This window comes from Panthera tigris, chromosome F2 (assembly GCF_018350195.1).
Source record: "Panthera tigris isolate Pti1 chromosome F2, P.tigris_Pti1_mat1.1, whole genome shotgun sequence".
Classification (NCBI taxonomy): domain Eukaryota; kingdom Metazoa; phylum Chordata; class Mammalia; order Carnivora; family Felidae; genus Panthera; species Panthera tigris.
The window spans coordinates 44,671,018-44,689,322 of record NC_056676.1 but is presented as its reverse complement, the minus strand read 5'-3'; the positions used below and the strand labels follow the sequence as shown (position 1 = coordinate 44,689,322).

Sequence of the window (18,305 nt, the reverse complement as noted above, 5' to 3'; positions counted from 1 at the left end):
CAAACTCACCACCCCAAGATCAAGAGTCAAATACTCTACTGACTGAGCCAGCCAGGCACCCCTAAAATCAGATTCTTTGGGGAAAAGAAAGGCTTGTTATGAAAATTTCCAAGCATATCGAAAAGTATGGAGACTAACGTAACAATCTCGTACACATATCACTCAGTTTTGTGAAGTCTTAACTGTTTAAGTATTTGCTTCAGATGTTTTTAGGCAATAAAATATAAATACAATTGAAGTCCCCCTTCAGTGTGTAGCATCCTTAATTTCTTTTGTCTTTCTCCCCAAAGGTAACCAATATCCAGAATTTAGTGTTTATTATTTCCAAGAACATTTTATATTTTTACTATATTTATACAAACTATATATCATGCCTTCAAAATTTACATGAATGATACATACTTGTCATTCTGCAACCTGCTTTTTTGGTTAAGTTACTGCCTTTTTTCTTTTTTCCTTTTTTCTTTCGACCTGGGCAGGAAATAAAGTGTTAATCAAGTTGATAAGAGCGTCATCTTTCTATTTCTAACCATTTCTATCTCTAAACCCATAGAAATGGAGGAAGAATCCTTATAGAAGTAAAAAAGATTAACATAAAATAAGGAACTTTCAGATGAATCTAGATCAGAACCAAATAAAAACATGGCCATGTCCTGTCATCACATTATAATATTTATAACACAGCACTGCCAATAAATGATGTTGCAAAAACATGGTGCCTCATGGTAAACATTGCAGAGGACTAAGAGTGGGTCCCACTGAGTTTATGACTATGGACCGGTGCACAAGTGAAATAATTTTTAGGATAGAGAAATACTGACTCTTTAGACCATAGAAAAATAATAGGAAATGTTCAATTCTGGCCCATAGTACCAGCTGACCTATTGTTTTAATGCTGGCCTTAAATAAACAAAATATCTATTAGTTCTTTATGTTCTATTAGTTCTTTATTTAGAACTTTATGTTCCAAATGCTGGATCTTGTGCAATTTGCTTAGCCTTGAATTTCACATGATCTGTTTGGAAAGTTGAGTTGTGGGAACAACTTGTCAGGGTCAGTCTTTACTATTAAACAGCTACCATATTTCAATAAATATTTCCTCATTCAATAAATATTAAAATACAATAAATAATATGAGAGTATTTGCATTATCTACTTAATGTAGTTTCTTTTTCCTAGATTAATTTTTTGTTTAGATAAGAGACATAGGGCAAGAACAGTACAGTTTCACTGGGAAGTTTACCTTGGTAAAAAGACAGGAGCTATTACATTCTATCTTGTCAATGATCCATGGATAATGGGTCACCAGGGGATTTAAGAACTGTATCTTTCAGTTCTTGCCAGAGAGGTATCTCAGTGTGCACTGATGTGAACCATAATATGACACACCTTGAAGAATCTTCGAAACCCTCAGGCACTCTCTCAGCTGCTGTCATGAAGATAGGGGACTAAAGGTTGTCAGTTAAGGATAGTATTCTGTAAATAATTTCAGTAACAATGATTTTCCTATTTCTCATGTTAAATTCTAATGAAGAGATTCAATCCTCAGGTTTAGAAGTCTTTAGACTTTTTTTTTTTTCCATCACCTTAGAGGAATATCTATTTACGCTGATGTGGAAAAACAAAAGACCCAATAGATATATTGTTTTGTTAAGTGTGTGTGTGTGTGTGTGTGTGTGTGTGTGTGTGTGTGTGTGTAGAAGTTGCAAAATACTATTATTCTATGATCCTATTTGTGTGTGTGTGATGTTAAGTATATGCTTACCTTTGAATATCCACAGCAAAATGTCCAGAAAGACAGACCAAAAATGTTAACAGTAGCTACCTCTGGGGAATGAAACTAATAGGGTCATTAGTGGGGGTGAGGAAATAAGAGACTTCTACTTATAGACTTCTATATGGTTTGAATTTTTTTTTACAATAAGCATGATTGTTTTTATCAGCTGAAAATGATAAAGAAGTACAATTCCTTTTGAATTTAAAGACTTTACTTTTAATCAACAGTCATCCAAAGAGCCTCTAATATTTCAGAAGTTTTAGAAAAACATGATATGACAGTTTCAAGTAGAAATTAATTTGTAAGCCTACATTTATTTTTATTGAGTTAATGACATATTTTATGAGAGAGAAGTGATATGATTTCTTGGTATTTTCTAGTTTTTGTGAAGTGAACAATGCTCATCTAATAATACATTCATGCTTACCTAAATGAGAACCATAAATCTTACAAGGTGGAGAAGACCTTATTATGTAGGACAAATTCACATTTTACAGATGAGAAACTGAGCCTCAAAAAGGTTAAATGTTTTGTCTATAAACAATTCCAGAGCTTAAAAAATTAAATCCATCTTTTCTTTTAGTGTTTGTTTATTTTGAGAGAGAGAAGAGAGAGGAAAGAGAGAGAGCCCATGAGTGGGGTAGGAACAGAGAGAGGAGAGAAAGAATCCCAAGCAGGCTCCATGCTTAGCACAGAGCCCGACACAGGCCTAATCCCAGAACCATGAAATCACAACCTGAGCCAATATTGAGAGTGGAACACTTAACTGACTGAGCCACCCAGGTGCCCTTAAATCCATCTTCTGACTTCATGTCCATGGCTTTTTCCATCACAACATATAGCCACCTACTCTGAAATTTTAGTGTAATAATAAAATAATCTAATAAACAAATTTTAGGTTGTGCACACACACACAGCTCAATACATAAAGCATTACTCATAGCAACTTAATGTTCTTTATACAGAAGCCAAAGTAACAAGTCATTTGGTGACAATATTTCAATATACAAATCCAAAAGAGAATTATTTTTACTTCTCTGTGATTTTCTCATCTTAATCAATTATTCTCTCTATTCTCCTGCCTCTTTAAATTAGAAAATGGATTAAGAGAACAAAAAAGAACAAAGAAATAAAATATCAAAGCCAAAGATGTCTATTAGTGCAAAAAAGATAAATCTAATTTGGAGACAGCAACAATAGAAAAGAAAAGTACATAGAGAGACCATAGAAGAGTAATAAGAATAAAGGCAGAGGAAATTTTCACCACGTCAAGGACATGAGTAAATAAGTAAAGAAAAGCGGGTTGAAATTTATTTTATGTTTATTATGGTAGGCACATAGTAAATGGCTGATGGATAAGATAAAGGGAATGATGGTGTCAAAGGCTAATGCAGACATTCTCAGTCTGTAATACACATAAGAACTACCTGAAGTGTTTGTTTAAAATACAGAGTTCTGAGTCTTTATCACCAGGAATCCCAAGTCACACACTGGATTAGGGAGAGCCCAGAAATAAGTACCCTGGGTAAGTCTGATGATCATACCTGGAGGAACACTGAGCTGGAATTACTGAAGGTCTTACAAGGAAGAAAACAAAGAGCCAGTATACAGAAACCTAGAGAAGAGAAAAGATAGGAAAAAGAAATGTGAATAGAAATCAAGGAAGAATGGAAAGAAACTAGAAAGATGTAATGAAATTAAAGAAGTGGTTTAGAAGAAGCAAGAGTGTATACGTGGGTTTGTGTGGACAAGAGACAAAGCAAAGGCTGGTCAGAGACAATAAAGCCATATGAAAAAAATATATTGAGTAAACTAAGGCTTTATCTTGAATTTTAAAAATAATGTTTATTATTTTTTCCTTTATAAAACTAACACATGCTTATTGTGGGAAAGTTGAAAATAAGAAAGGGAGAAGAGGGGCGCTGGGTGATTCAGTCAGTTAAGCATCAACTTTGGCTCATGAGACTTTGGCTCAGGTCATGATCTCATGGTTTGTGAATTTGAGCCCCTCAACAGGCTCTGTGATGACAGCTCAGAGCCTGGAGCCTGCTTCCGATTCTGTCTCCATCTCTGTCTGCCTCTCTCTCTCTCTCTGCCTCTCTCTCTCTCTCTCAAAAATAAACATAAAATTTTTTTCAAATAGAAATTTTCAAAAAAGAAAAGGAGAAGAAAAACACACCTTTAGCTTGCTACTCATGAATAACTGCTATTAACATTTCAGTGTATTTTCTGCTAGTCTTTATTTCTGCTTAGTTTTTTCAAGATTTTGTTTGTTTATATAGTTTGAGTAATATTGTACATGCCATTGAATATCTTGCTGTGTTACAACATAAGCATCTCCTAACATAAGGTTATTAACAGAAACTTCATCTTTAATATCTGCTTTATATTCACAAAACTCAGTTTTCCTTTCTTCCTTGCTAACAGAAATCAGGGTTTTTTTCGGGCAATCAGAGGCTTCAGGGAAGGCTAGCTCCATTTCTATGCTTATAAGATGAGTTTTATTTAGTCCATTGCAGGCTAATTGTATTCTCCTTGTCAGCGATTGGCTGAGGAATGAGCAGGTTGACCTAATTCTGACCAATAAGATATATGGGCAAGTCTACAGGTTGGATTTATGCAGAAATTGTTAATTCTTAAAAAGTGATACAAAAAAGAAATAAATCCTTTTCCTACCTGTGACATATGTGTGAAAAGGAAGCACTAGAACTGGTGGTTGGAGCTGTTGCAACCATCTTGTGGCCATGAAGGGAGCCAGTCTACACACTAAAGATGGAACAAAAGAAAAGTAAGAAGAACTGGGCTCTGGATAATCTTGTCAGTCCAATTAATTATACCTCTCTGGATCCTACCTTTAGACCTCTTGTTATGTCAGAAAATAAATCCCCTATTGTTCAAGCCCCTTTTGGTCAGGTTTTCTGTTTGCAGTAGAAAGCTATACCTAATAGTATAATATATACCTAGTATAATGCCATACATAAGAGATATAGCATTATAATTTACCCAACCATTTCCTCTTAAAGGCTGTTTGGGTTACTTATAGTTTTTCACTGTCATTTTTTGCCTTGGATGATTATATAGAAAAAGTTACATAGCTTATGATAATGTAATTTGTGTTGGAGGGGGAAAACAAGCAATAAACAGGAATGAACTTGAAATATCTCAGGTCATCAAAGCTGAATCATTCTGAATCTCCACTCCCTTTATTGCTAGGTGCTTTCAGCAGAGGTGGTTATCAGTGGAAAGTTACATTTCAGAAGGAAAAATTGGGAAATACGGTCTCAATATAATACACTGATAAATGTGAAAACAAATAATCCTCAAAAATCAAAAGTTATTCCTGTTTACAATGTGTTATATGGTTTCATCAACGTTTCCTCTTTCTTTATTATCGTAATAATATTAATGTTACTTTGGGAGTAGGAAGGTAGCCCATTATGCCATGGTAATACCCTTCTTGTAGTAAAATTTGCTGTAGATTCTATTCCGTGTTCAATCCAAATGCATGTAGTCTGTCATGTTGGCAATTTTCAAGAACTAATGTTTCCCAAGTACCTTCCAGGGGTAGGCTGCTCCTCTAGAAACAAAAGTAGGGCAAGGGTACCTGACTGAACATGATTTAAGTGAAGAGGTTCAAACGTCTATGCTAACATCTGACAAATGAACAGTAGAAGAAACTCCCAGTATATGCTTCTGATTTCATCATTAGTAGTAATTAGGCTTATTTATAATTTGAAATTTTAGATTTGTTTGCTTTTTAAATATTCAGTAGTCTTAGAGTTCAACGTTTGTAAGTTTCCTCACGTAAAAGAGGATGTGCCTGGGTAAAATAGCAATTTTAATTACTGCAATTATAAAGCGCTAGTACTACAATGACCTTCATTTCAATATTAGCCTTAATACATGCACCTAACACACATTCATAATTTTACATTAATAATTGGTTACAATGTAATTAATTTTAGATATTATTTTTAAAATCCCACACATGGATTGCAAAATAAGATTAAAGTCACAGCTGAATACTTAACTGTTGTACATGAAGTTCTTCAGCACTGTGGTTATGACTCGTGATATTTCCCATTCCTGGTCTCTGGCCAGGAGTATTGATTCATGAGTTGACTATGGTAGAGGGTGTAAGGAAAACACAGGCTAATCTAAAACTCAAATAATGACTCTTCCCTAAACCAAAAAAAAAAAAAAAAAAAAAAAAAAAAAAAACCAAAAACCACACCAAAACTCAGTAGATTAATTTCATAAGCTACAAGATATCATTTTCCTTATGATGTCTTACAAGTTTTTCTCACATAAGATTCATTTCCTGCATACTTGAACATTATAAAGAAGAAAACAAAACTCTGCATTTGGAGAGGAAAGAACCCACTGTTCAAAAGTTCCCCTGAGATCATGAGGTGTGGAAAGAGAGAGCAATGAGGCTAGATCTCTTTCTGAGTCTAGATGGATGCTGGCTTCAGGAGTGCAGACTGAAGGAAGGGAGCTATTAAATTAAACCCTAGTACAGGTTTTCAAATTACTAAGTAGTCAAGATCCCAAAATGTGCACTTGTTAAATTAATAACTATATAAACAAATCAACATTGATTTTTGAAATAGTGTGTATCTGGGAAGAGTAACTGCTTTCTCCACTTTCTCTATTTTTTCCTCATTCCCTTCTGATTCCCATTTTTTTTAACTAAAATAAATGCAGAGGAACCGTATTCCTATCTAAATATCCTTGTGACACTGACTTCAAGGATATGCCTGAGCTTGATAGTGAGCAAGGGTCATTCTTTGATAATTGGACTGAACCCTGTGCAATGGAATTCTGACACTTATAGTTGGTTGGGTTGGGTGGGGAAGCGAGACTGAGGACATGGAAATGCCTGCGGGATTAGGGGAGCTCTAGGGACAGTCAATGTGTAACCCTGCCCTAAAGTATTCAAATCTTCTGTGCCAAGGTGGGCAGGATCTTGAGAGAGTAGAGGTAGGGAGGTCACTGAGTTAATTCTATACAAACACAAGAAAACAAACAAGAGTTTCAGTCTTCTAAATACCACACACACATGCACCCTCACACTCTTTCCTGCCCCCTCTCCTCAGTGAAGGCTTGGGCCCATCCCATGTTGGGAAATGCATTTGTGTGAGCATTAGACACACAGGCTTGGTGAGTGGACACTTTGTTGGATAGAATTCATCTCTCATGAGAAGCGTCAGTGACTTCCAGCCAGTTCCCTTGAGAACAGAGTAAGCATTGAATCTGGAACATGTTTGAAACCTCTTTGTAAATTGTGTTGAACAAGGCACTGGCAAAAAATTTGGAATCAAGTCCTCAAGTCCCTATGTACCCTTCTGGAGGATTCTAAAGTACAAACACAGGATGTGATGCCTAGTCCCTAAAGATGAAACATGCCATCTAATACAAATATAAAAATGAAAAATCTGGGAATACCTAATTTACCCTATTGTTCAGTGTTAAAGTCTGTGAGTACCTTCTGGGCTACTGGGCCATGGGTTCCTCTGATGTTCCCTCCTTAAGTTCAGTTATATCCCTTCCAGTACTTCTGCATAGTACTACAGTTTATCTGTATCCAAAGTCTTCCACCCAAATCCTATACAGGTTGTCATGATGCCAGTGTCACATTCCCCAGGAATCATCTGGGAAAGGTTGAAATGCCTCAGAAGTTTATGACATGCTTCCCATGAGCTCCACACAGACTACCTATACTTCTGGCATTTTCCCAGGGACAAAAGACCAACCAGTGATGAAAACTTTGCAAGTGACCTAACTCAAGTTTGCTTTGCAGAGAAATCTGAACCTTCTAGAAGAAAACATCTCCACCCTAGGAAAGCAATATTTTCACAGCTAGTTTCTCCTTTCTCCTCTGGTCCCCCATCTTCTGAAGGTTGTATCTTCCTGCACTCTTCTATAGGAGGATTATTAGACTTCTCTCCTGAAACCAGGGTAAAGTCTCTGTCTACAGTGCTAAATCATAGTGTTCAAAGTCTAATAGTAAGAGAAGTCCATCATAAACTTTGACATTAGGTCAAGGACTTTTCCATCTTGTGCTTTCAGATAGGTCAGTCATGGAGTTGCATGCTATTAACAATCATTATATTGCTTTTTATCAGAAGGAATAACACACAAAGAATTAGAATAAACAAAAGAGGATAAAACCTCGAGGGTATCAATTTTAATATCTGTGAAAACCAAAAATTCCAAATCTAAATTGTCCAATTCAAAAATACCATAACACAGAAAGGGAAGAGCTGAAGTCTCAGTAAGAGAATTGTGAGAAGTCTTATTTTAAAAACCTAGGGATAAAGAAAACCCTCAATGTTGAGTATTTTGGAGGCATCCTACTCTCCCAGAGCCCAGCGGAAGAACAGAAGTTAAATAGCAAGACACTTTTGCAGAAGTGTTGAAACAAACAAGAAAAGGTTTTATTTTGAAAATACACTCTTTAAAGATAAATTTGGCTTCCATTTTCCATATCTAGGTGCATCCAACAAGATACAAAAACAAACAAAACAAAACAACAAAACGAAGACCCACGACATTATGTACAGAGCTCTAAAATGAGCTGTGAATATCTACAAGAAACTAGCATATACTCTTTGTGAAGGGATGTACTTGTGTGGCTTTCTACAGTCCTCAGTCCTCGAGAAGAAGAGTTAACTCCCTGGAGCTGCAGGTGCGGCTACAGCAAGGGAAGAGCTGGGGTCAGTGAGGGGTTGGGGGTGCGACCCTTGGGTGGGAGGCGTGGAGAAGTGTCTGGGGAGGGGAGCAGCGGCGGCACGGGACACATCCTGGGCTTCTCTAGAAGTCCTGCCGCGGGGTGTGAGTCAGGCTGTGCCGCCGCAGATCACAGTTTCGCCTGAACACTTTGCCGCACCGCTCGCAGCTGTAGGGCTTGATGTCTGTATGGGTGAGAAGGTGAGTTTTCAGATTACTTCTCTGATTAAAGGTTCTTCCACATGTGGGACATTTGTGTGGAGATTCCTGTTCAGATGTGAAGCAAGCAAAGGATTAATCCTTCACACCACCACCGCACCCTTCTCAATAGTTTCTGTCTTATCGGTATCACAAGCGTTAACATAACACGCGCACGACAACAAAAGAGGGGACTTGCACGAACAAATCTGGCTCCTAATCCTCCAATCAAGAACGCACTCGCGCAGGCACACACAGAGGCCCGATTACACTGATAAGTGCCGGTGGCCACCGCGGTGGGCTTTGTGATTTCCAGCTCTTTACATTTCATCACCGTGTCACAGGCAGGAAAAGGAGGAAGGAAAAAACTCTAATCCACTCTTAAGGAACGACATTCTCCCGGGTAATAAGGCTCCTCTTTGCTGGAAAATTAAACTATTCCTCAATGTTCTGAAAACTACAAATTATGAGGCCCCTGGGAGAGAGAGCATATGGGATTTCACTATGCCTCCATTATCAAAATTACCTTTATTTCCTCCCAAACACGAAAGCTTTAAATGCAGGGCAGATCAGATGGAAAAAAAAAAAATCTAAAGTTAGGACTTAGAATAAAGAGAATGGCCTTTTCTTTAAGAAAAATATAATAATGCTTTATGGCAGGTAAGAGTAATTTTTTGCATAAAAAATGCTGAGTGCTGCTTTTCCCCACCTCGAAAACTAAGTCTAAACAGAGCCTTTTAAGAGAAAGAGCTTGCCATTGAACACCTTTGTGAGCAAAGATGATAAAACGAAACCAGCCATTGTTTTAAAACAAGAAAACAAACTTACCTGCATATGTAAAGTTTTGTGAACCGCTAGAGTTCTAGACTGACAAAATCCTTTCCCACACTCCTGACATTTGAAAGGTTTTTCTTTGGAATGGATATACCTGAAAATCAATATAAGGTTTCATTGAAATGGTTTTACACCACGGTGAGGAGTTTCTTTTGACAGTTACTCAAAACCAAGTCGTGAAAGGGCAGAAGAAACGGGATTCCCATTATTTATGTTTATAGATTGTATTTTTTTTTCTCTGTGTAATTCTGTTTATGGTTAACCTCAACTAACAGATTCTTCAAAACATTCACCGGACGCCGGCTTTATCTACACTTGATCGCCCTCTCTGGTGTATTCTGGAGCTCAAAATCGTGCCGAATGAGTCCTTCTTGGTCTCTTCGGTTTTCTCTGGTATTTAAACTGGCCAAATCAGGATGTTAGGCAAGGCCGACTCTAGGGGAACCGATTTTACCCAATCCCTAAACAGCCGCGGAGGATCCCAACAGGAGTCCCAGTGCTGTAGAACTACAAGCAAGAGTCCAAGAAAAGATACCCCCACCCCCACTCCTTGGAAGCTTCTACCCGATGAAAACACTTACGTTACAGTATTTCTTCAATTGCCATTTATTAATGCAGAGTTTAAGGTCGTAGGGTGTTGCGGGGTGGGGACCCGTTTCTAAATTCAGTGATCTCAAGACCCCCATAAGTAAAATAAAAGAAAAGTCGCCTTGGCAGGCTCTGGGGCACACCTGGGGGTAGGGAGATAGGGAAAGGAGGGTACCCAGTAGAGGTGGCCCGAGTAGATTTCTAGAAATGGTCTGACAGCAGCTAGAACTGGTACCCACGGTGGGAAGGTCTTTGGGGTCCCTCGGCTTTATTGGCCCCACCCCCCATTGGCGACCCGGAGGAAACTGGGAAACGCATACAAAGACCAACCCACCAGATTGTAACTGCCTAAGAATGAGGAAAGGCCCTTCCGCATCCCAAACCAGGACGCAGCCAGAGACAGAGGAGGAAAAAGGTAACAGTTGGGGGTTAGCTGTAGCTGGCCAGGAATATATATATTCCAAATGTATTTGGGAATATATTCTGGTTTAGAGGGGATTTTGGTGACACTTAGACTGTCTATCAGGACTCGGTACTCTGAACAAAGTCGACTTCCCTACCCAGGCCAACCTCTTTTCCAACCTCACCTGTGATCCCGCAGATGATCTTGCCTCCGGAAGGCCTTGTGGCAGATGTCACACGTATATGGCCTCTCGTCCGTGTGGGTCCTCTCGTGGATAAGCAAGTTGTAGGATTTGGTAAAGTGTCTGCCGCAAAACTTGCAGATAAACTCTTTTTTCGTTTTGGAGGGCAACCTCCCTCTGGAGGGCTTTCTGTCCGGAGTCAATTTACTGAGCCCCGAAATGGGGCTACCTAGCCCCGGGCTCAGCTTGGTCAGGTCTCCCATCTTAGGGGGGTCCTCTTGCGTGGCGGCCACGGCCAAGTTGGCAAAGTCAAAACGGGGCCGGTCTTTGTGCAGGGCTGGGAGGACATGGGCAATGGCTCCCTGCTTGGGGTGGAAGAGGTGGGTGGTAAAGGGCAGAGCCGGGAAGGGGAAGCGTGCGTCCACGAGGCCCTGCGCCGCCGCCATCTCGGTGATGGTGGAGCGGGTGATCTCGTGCACGTTGGGGTACCCCAGCGTCCAGTGGTTCATGTGCATGGTCTGCACGGCGCTGAGACCGTACAAGCCCTGCAGGTGGTCCACCGCGGCGGGGAAGGTGTTCACGGCCTGCAGGAAGGAGTAATTGGTGAGCTGCAGCGACGGGTGTAGCGGGATGGGCGCCGGCAGGGCCTTGCTCCCCATTTTCCCTGGTGCTGGGGGGCGGAGGGAGCCGCCCCTGTCTTCCAGGACTCAGAGGCAGGTGGGCGTGGGGCTCCGGCGAGAACCCAGAGAGACAAAGGCACGCAGAGAAAACCCTAAAAATGGCAGGAGAAGAGAGGGGGAGAGTTGTGACTATTATCCTAGCAGGCTCGGCCTGCCCTTTGGCGCCGGCGCGGGTTACCACACCTTCCTTCAAAGTCCTCCTTCCCACTCTACTCCAGGGCCCCCAGAAGGAGTGGTGAGGGATCCCCACAGCGCCTGCCGTGCGGGTCCGAACCATGCTCAGACCCGAGGCCAGGGTGTCAGGCAGGGCGGGAAGTGGCTCTCCGGCGAGCCGGGCGCCCCGGCGGCCCTTCTGTGGGCGCCCAGAGGAAGGTGGGGTTGGCGGGCACGCACTGAGCGGAAGACCCAGGCCCCGGGAGAAAGAAAGGCGGGCTGGGGGAAGGCGGTGCTTCAGCGGAGGAAGCACCCAGTTCAGCCCATCCAGCCCACCCTGTCCGGCGAAGGTCGGGCAACCGCGACGGCCCGCGACGCCAGCACCCGCAGGCCCAGGGCCGAGCCTCTGTCGCCGCGGCGCCTCCGAGCTCTCCGGGCAACGACGCGGACGGCCCGGCGGAGCCCGGGTGCTGCTGCTCCCCGCGCTGCGCCCCCCGCAGGCCGTTCCGCCGCGTGGTCGCCTTTCCCGCGCTTACCCCGGCCACGCCGCGGGTGCGGGAGCGCAGCCGGGGTGCGCTTCGCGCTCCAGGGCCGGAGGGCCCTCGGAGGGGCCGGTCTCGCCCCGCGTTGACCTCGGAGGTTTTCTTTTTCCTTCCTCTGCCTCAGTCCCATTTATCAGCGGTGACGGGCCGCAGGAAAGAAAAGTGACACCTCTGGAGCCGGTTCAGCCTGGAATCGCCCCCTCCTCCTTCCCAGGAGCCGTCCCCTCCCACCCCCCGACCAAGATCCCTTCCAGATGGTTCAGGCTCTCGGGGGTGGGGTGCGGTGGTAGGGGATACGGGTGGGTGGGCGGAGAACCTCCCTGAGGCCGGAACCCCTTCTCCCAGACTGAGCGCCAAGCTCTCGGGAGGCGGGAGCGGCTTCCCGGCCTGGCACCGGGAGCCGCTCCTACACCAGGGAGGCCTCAGGAGGTGAGAAGAGAGGAGTGGAGAGAAGAGTGGACTCCCTGGGGAAGGGGCAGCAGGGGAGCCACGGAGGTTACAGTGCGGCTTTGCCAGCCTGGAGGAAGGTCGTTTATCTGCTGGGAGATGTGTGCGGCCTGGGCCTAAGCAGGGAGCACTCACTCCCCTCTTCCTGCTCCCCCAATGGCAATACAGAGGTCTGATTTCAGACCCCGATTCCCCAGGACACCCTACCTGCATTTCAGGGAAAGGCCCACCTTTTCCCACCGCCAGCCGCCTTTTAGCAGCGGTTCTGCCAGCTCCTCAGACCTGGGCCTTGCCTTTGAGGGAGGCTCCCCAGGTGCGGGACTCCCAGCTAAGTGCTTGCGAGGGGCCCGCGGATGGATTGGAGCCATTCAACCTTTTAAGCCTGGCTTTTGAACCCAGCCGGAAGGTGGGAAAGTTTGTCCAGTGTTCCTTCACCACCCATCCCTTTACACGCCTGAATCTATTCTAGTGCGCTGTGAAGTGTTGCCCGCGGGTCTGAGGGCAGACTTGGGAGACTGCGATAATGACACAGCGCTCTGACAAGGCAGAATTTGGTCGCTGCCGTGAGGCCCACACCTTCTCTCTCTCCTCCTCTGGAATGCTCAGAGACAGGGATTTATTAATGAACCGCTTCTGCCTGGTCGTATTCGGCCTGGGAGTTCAGAACGGGGGTTAATGAGAGGTGTGGAAGAGTCAGAGGGTCTCAGTCAGACCATTCAACCGAAACTGTAAACCTCCATTAGTAATAAACTTTCCCACCACAAATCACGATTCATTTTTGTTCAGTGGCAACCCTCAAGCCCTCCTAGAAAGGCAGGGAAAAAGGAGTCTACTAACATTCCTAGTAATCTATCTGATTATCTCATTTTCCATTAAAAATAATAAATTACACGTTTATTTCCTTCTTTTTGTGTAATGAGGATTTTCCAGAGATTCAAAATATTATTTTTCCCCTAGTGTTAAAAAGCGGTTTCCCCCATAGAGAGGAAACCGAAATTATTATTTGGGTGTATTCCCAGACTAGATTTCTTAGAAATAAATACAGGAGGCAAAGTATAACTCCCACCACTGTTATGGGGGGGGGGGGGTTGTCAACTGAAGGAATATCACCACCTGTAATTTCCACTTCAAATGCACAAAGTGAAATCTGCCATAAACATTATGCATTAATTCTGCCAGCAAAAAGTTGAGTGCCATCTTCCTGCCATTTTCTTCAAATGGTTTGTAACACAAAAATTAGCAACTCCATTACAATTCAGCTCCAAAGCAGCATAAACGTGCTATTTCATAGTAAGTTTTCATTTTAATTTGCAGGACAGATAGTTTCTCCATAGAAGAAGAACAAACCAGTGGTGACTTCAACCCTTTTACAAGCAGAACAACTCTAAATATCCACCAAACACTTTTGCCATAAATAATCAGGGACTTTAGATTTCCACTCTCCCACTGAGTTGCTGGAAATATATGTCAAGAGATGTTTTAAGTCAACGAAGAGAGCTGAAGTACTTTCATTTTGTCTGGAGTGGAGCATGTAGTTCCCACACTGAGCTTCAGGCAGTAACAGAGGTCATCATCCTCTGCTGTCATTTCTCCACTACCCCTTTTCGGACCACTAGTTACTTTTAATTTTACAAGGAAAGAGCCAGTGAAAAACAAATATTTTGGTGAAGCTGAGACTAATTTTCTTTTATCAGTCTTCTTCACAGGGATTTCCAGGCATGAACAGAAGTTTTGTAAAATTTAATTCACTGGCTGTCAACAAGTGAGATGTGTACCTACTAATTTCATTTCACCGAAGCTTTCAAAACATGGGAGAAAAAAGGTACGTGGTAATCTGATAGAGTCTTGCTCTTTGGTAATGCTGTGATTACATTCAGTTATCTAAAAATAAGACACAGTCAGGGGTCATCTGCTAAAACCTGTGTGCTAGTGTGAGAGAAACGACTGATGGATCCATAGGCTTGCTGAATTTCAACCCAAGCCACAATGGAATTTTACATAAATCAGAGCTATAGTCCCAGTAGATATAAGGAGATCATTTAAAAAGTACTAACGATGGCCAGACTGGATCAGGTGAACAGAGGAAAAGGGCCGCGAAGTTCCTGCCCCTTTGCCGCGCCTCTGCCTTTCCAAGGAGTTAATTAAATTAAGATGCCTTCCGCATAATCTGGGTTCTGTTTCTCTCTGCTCCCTCGCTCTCCCTGCGTGAGTAATTTTCTTGTTTTGCTCAGGACTGCAGTTTGTTTAGCTGAGAAAGTAGCTGTCTGCGCCGTTTCGCTTCGGGAAATGCCAGCCCTCTTTTGTTCTCTAGGTTCTAACAGGTAGGGAGACGGATCCCCCCCGCTCCCTCCGCAAACACCTTTTTTCTCCTTCCTTCCTGCAACCGCCACTACTCCTTTCTCTGTTGCTCTTACTCGAGGAGGCGAGCGTTTAAACCCTAAGGGAATTTGCCTTCTGCCCCCTCTCCAGGACTGGAGGCTGGGAGGAAAATCAAAAGCCCAGCACAAGGTTGGAGGATTACCTAGGACTGAACTGTAACTTCCCTCTTGCAACGCGCTGGCTAGGCAGGCACTGTGAGTCCCCGCGCGTCCGCGCTGCGCTGCGCTGCTGCGGCTGCCCCGAGCTGCTGCGGCTGCCCCGGGACGGGTGGACCAGGAATTCTGCGGCACCATCAGAAGCACATGGGATTATGGGGTTTTATCTGAGCGTATGTTGAGCAGCTTTTCTAAGAAGCCTTGCCGAACACTTAGATTAAATGTCGCAAAACAGAACTAAAACAGCGCGTACAAGTGTGTGCCGTTGGGTGTTAGCTGGGAGTGGTGTGCCTGGAATCCGATTAAGTGAGAAACACAGTGCCCCAAGATTGCATCCATATGATTTCTTTTCACAGTTCTGAACTTGGGGCACGCGGAACCGAGAATCTGAGTGTCCCCCACACCCCCGACACCCATCCTCCCTTCCTTCCTTCTGGCGGCTGCAGCCCCTTCCCAAGGCGGACACTCACCTCCCTCGGAAAGGTCCGCCTGGGCACCTTCGCTCAGACCCGGCCCAGGTAGTGAGGCGCACGGCTCGGAAAGGTCATTGGGTCCTCGCTGGGCAAACTTCTTTTTCCGAGCGGAATCCCGGGAGCCGCGGACATGATCTGGTGGACGACGAGCAGCAAAAACGAGAGCGGATCCTCGCCTTCGTGGGGGACTGTGGACGTGGAGTTTGTAAAGCCCGGGGGGTGGTTAAGCCGGGGCTCAGCGCTCGTCCGGAACCCCGCGTCTCCGCGAGCCTCTTGCCGCGGACTCCGGGTAAGGTCGGAGTCTGCAGCCTCGCAGGGCCATCACCCTCCAGCAGCGCGCGCTCCGAGCTCTGTCCCCGCCCGCGTCCCTCCCCAGGCTGCTCGCGGCCCGGAGTCCCGGGCTTTAGTAGCAGCCCCGCCTCCCCTTCGGGCGGGCGTCCTGCAGCAGCGCGGGGCCCATGGAGCCTGGCTCCGCCTCCGAGCCCGGCGCCCGCTAATGGTCCACTCTGTTTACTTGTGTTTGGATAGCAACTGAGTCTTAAAGGCACAGGTTTGCTGGAGGTTCCCCTGTTACAGAGATGAACCGAAGGTGACTCAGTTCAAAATTCACACACAAGCAAAGCCCACCCCCTTCCTTCTCCGTGCCACTTTTCCTTACACTGTTAGAAACCAAACAACTGGTTCTCTGCGTCCTGAAGACCCTGCAGAGAAACCCAAAGGGCTTTTTGTAGTTTTACTTGGCGCGCTCGCCGGATTAATTTCCACATCTTAACACGTTTAATATAACTATCTTCTCCGTAGGGTAAAGTCAATCAGTTCTAGATTGTATATTCCAGCATATATCACCCTTCCTTCAATTTTAAATGCTGCTTTGTACATACTTTTTGTAAATTATGACTATATCTGTAGTCTGCTCTTGCTTGCTGTTTTCAAAACGAAGTTTGTTTTTAGAGGTGACAATTGACTAATTTCGTAATTACTGCAAAGACATGTGGAATGTCCCAGAAGAAATTTCTTCCAGTATTCAAGGTTTAATCAGCCAGTGTACATTTTATAAGCAGTTAACCAACTTGGTTAAAGGGGTGGGCATCTGCAACCCATTGGCAAACAATAAAGAATCCATCTGGAATGGGTGAAGAACAATCACTTTAAATTTTTAGGAAAATACTATTGTAGCTTCTCAAAACATGTACATCTTCATTTCCAGCAAAAAAAAAAAAAAAAAAAAAATGCAGTTCACTTTTCAGTCTCCAGGAAAACTTAATCGAATTTGAAGTGTAGTGATAAAATTTTCAGGTTCTTCTAAAGGTTTGGTCCTGGGTAAGCGTAATTGCAGAACGCACTTCAGCTAAGCCGTAAGTAGGGTGACCTAGTGACAGAAAGGGAATGACACACTCATTTTAAACAGCCTCTTTCCAGATGAGATCTGTGTGAGCAACACTGAAGAAAACGCCTTTCGTCCCAGACGAGTCGCCAGAGGGGATTTGCGTTAGCCCCCGGCAAGTTCGCGCTTTGAGGGGCGCCAATCTTCCAGCCCAAATGCTGTGTACAATTCAAAAGTGTTCCGTCAAAAGATGGTGTTGGATGTGCCGCCCCAAAGGACAATTACAATAATCTCATCGTGCGGGGAAGTGGGTAAATATAAGCAGAAGCCTAAAATTTGTCAAAAGGTTAACCAGTAATTGGTGAGCCAGGCAGAAGCTACGAGATATTATATTAATAAGATATAATTCCTTCTATTTTATTTATGTCCAGATGGATGGAATTTTTCGTTCTTCTGATAAAACATAATTCAGGGATAGTAGATCTTTTTTCCCTTTCTTTCCAATTTCAAATTCTCCAAGGTTAAAAAGTGAGTTTGGAATAGCGAGCCAAGTGTTTAATATCCTTCAGCATTTAACTGCTTAAAGTAGATTTGACAAACAGCATGGAAGTAGAACGCGTAGGAGTTTAGGTTGTTGTTTTTTTTTTTTTTTTTTTTTTAAACAACAAGTTTTCCCTAGAGGGTTCTTTAGGGGTCCTTTCATTTCAGCGCTCAGTCCTGAGTTCCAACTACCGGGATGCCTGCGGTCCCCTCTCTCTAACCACCTCATTCCTTCCGCAGCTTTTCTCAATTTGGAAGATTTGGAGGGAACTTTCTCTTCTTTCAGACCCCCAGGACACACACTCCCGGGTGGTGACCTGAAGAGTGTTCCTACGCTTCGTATTTCCTCTTCCAAAGTGGAGGCAACTCCCCAGCGGTCGGCTTCACACCTTCCCACCCTGTATGAGTGTGTGCAAGGAGCCGCCTGCTTTTCCTGCCGGGTAGACAGAAATTCCAACTTCCTACGAGCATCGCCCTCTTTCCGCAAACCTCCTGGGCCCAGGTTTTTCATAAACGTGTTTACCTCGCCCACCCCAGCCTCTGAAGTTCCACAGTGTTGTCTGGGCTACGCCGGCCCGAGGGCTGCTGTTGCTTGAACGGTAGGGAGGAGTCGACGAGTTCCGGGCTTTGCTGGAAGACGCTTCATGGGGCAGCGCCTCGGGAGCCTCTAGGCCCGGCCGCTGCACTGGGCAGGTGCGCGCCCCAGGCCGACAGCAAGCGGGGGGCTGAGCGCCGCGCTGCCCTGCACGCAGGGCTCTCCCCGGCCATCTCTGCGCCCACCCCGGTGGGGGACCTTGAGTTTCTCCAGGCTCAGCCCAGGCGAGCCCCTCGCCCACGCCAGCGTCTAGAGCGCACGTTTTGTGGAGGCCCACCCAGGAGCAGCCTCGCCGGCCGGACTC

General features: G+C 44.3%; 1 protein-coding gene and 1 long non-coding RNA gene across 3 annotated transcripts in view; one reads left to right on the top strand and one right to left on the bottom strand.

Annotated features, from left to right (window-relative positions):
- The window catches only part of LOC122235106, a 16,746-nt gene extending 12,084 nt beyond the window's left edge, over positions 1-4,662 (top strand). The window contains exon 7 of the long non-coding RNA XR_006213233.1: positions 4,475-4,662. This is a non-coding gene — a long non-coding RNA (uncharacterized LOC122235106). The remainder of the gene's footprint in view (positions 1-4,474) is intronic.
- Positions 4,663-8,193: 3,531 nt separating this feature from the next.
- On the bottom strand, positions 8,194-15,900 carry OSR2 (odd-skipped related transciption factor 2). Of its 2 annotated transcripts, none has more exons than XM_007073300.2 (4): positions 15,540-15,900; positions 10,717-11,485; positions 9,536-9,635; positions 8,194-8,776 (listed from the first exon to the last, which is right to left on the bottom strand). In XM_007073300.2, exons 2-4 carry the CDS (start codon positions 11,370-11,372, stop codon positions 8,594-8,596), a joined length of 939 nt encoding a protein of 312 aa, XP_007073362.1. In that variant the 5' UTR covers positions 11,373-11,485; positions 15,540-15,900; the 3' UTR covers positions 8,194-8,593. The 2 variants fall into 2 exon arrangements, with proteins under 2 accessions (XP_007073362.1, XP_007073363.1); XM_007073301.2 differs by having other exon boundaries at positions 8,194-8,694.
- Between the last annotated feature and the right edge of the window lie 2,405 nt (positions 15,901-18,305).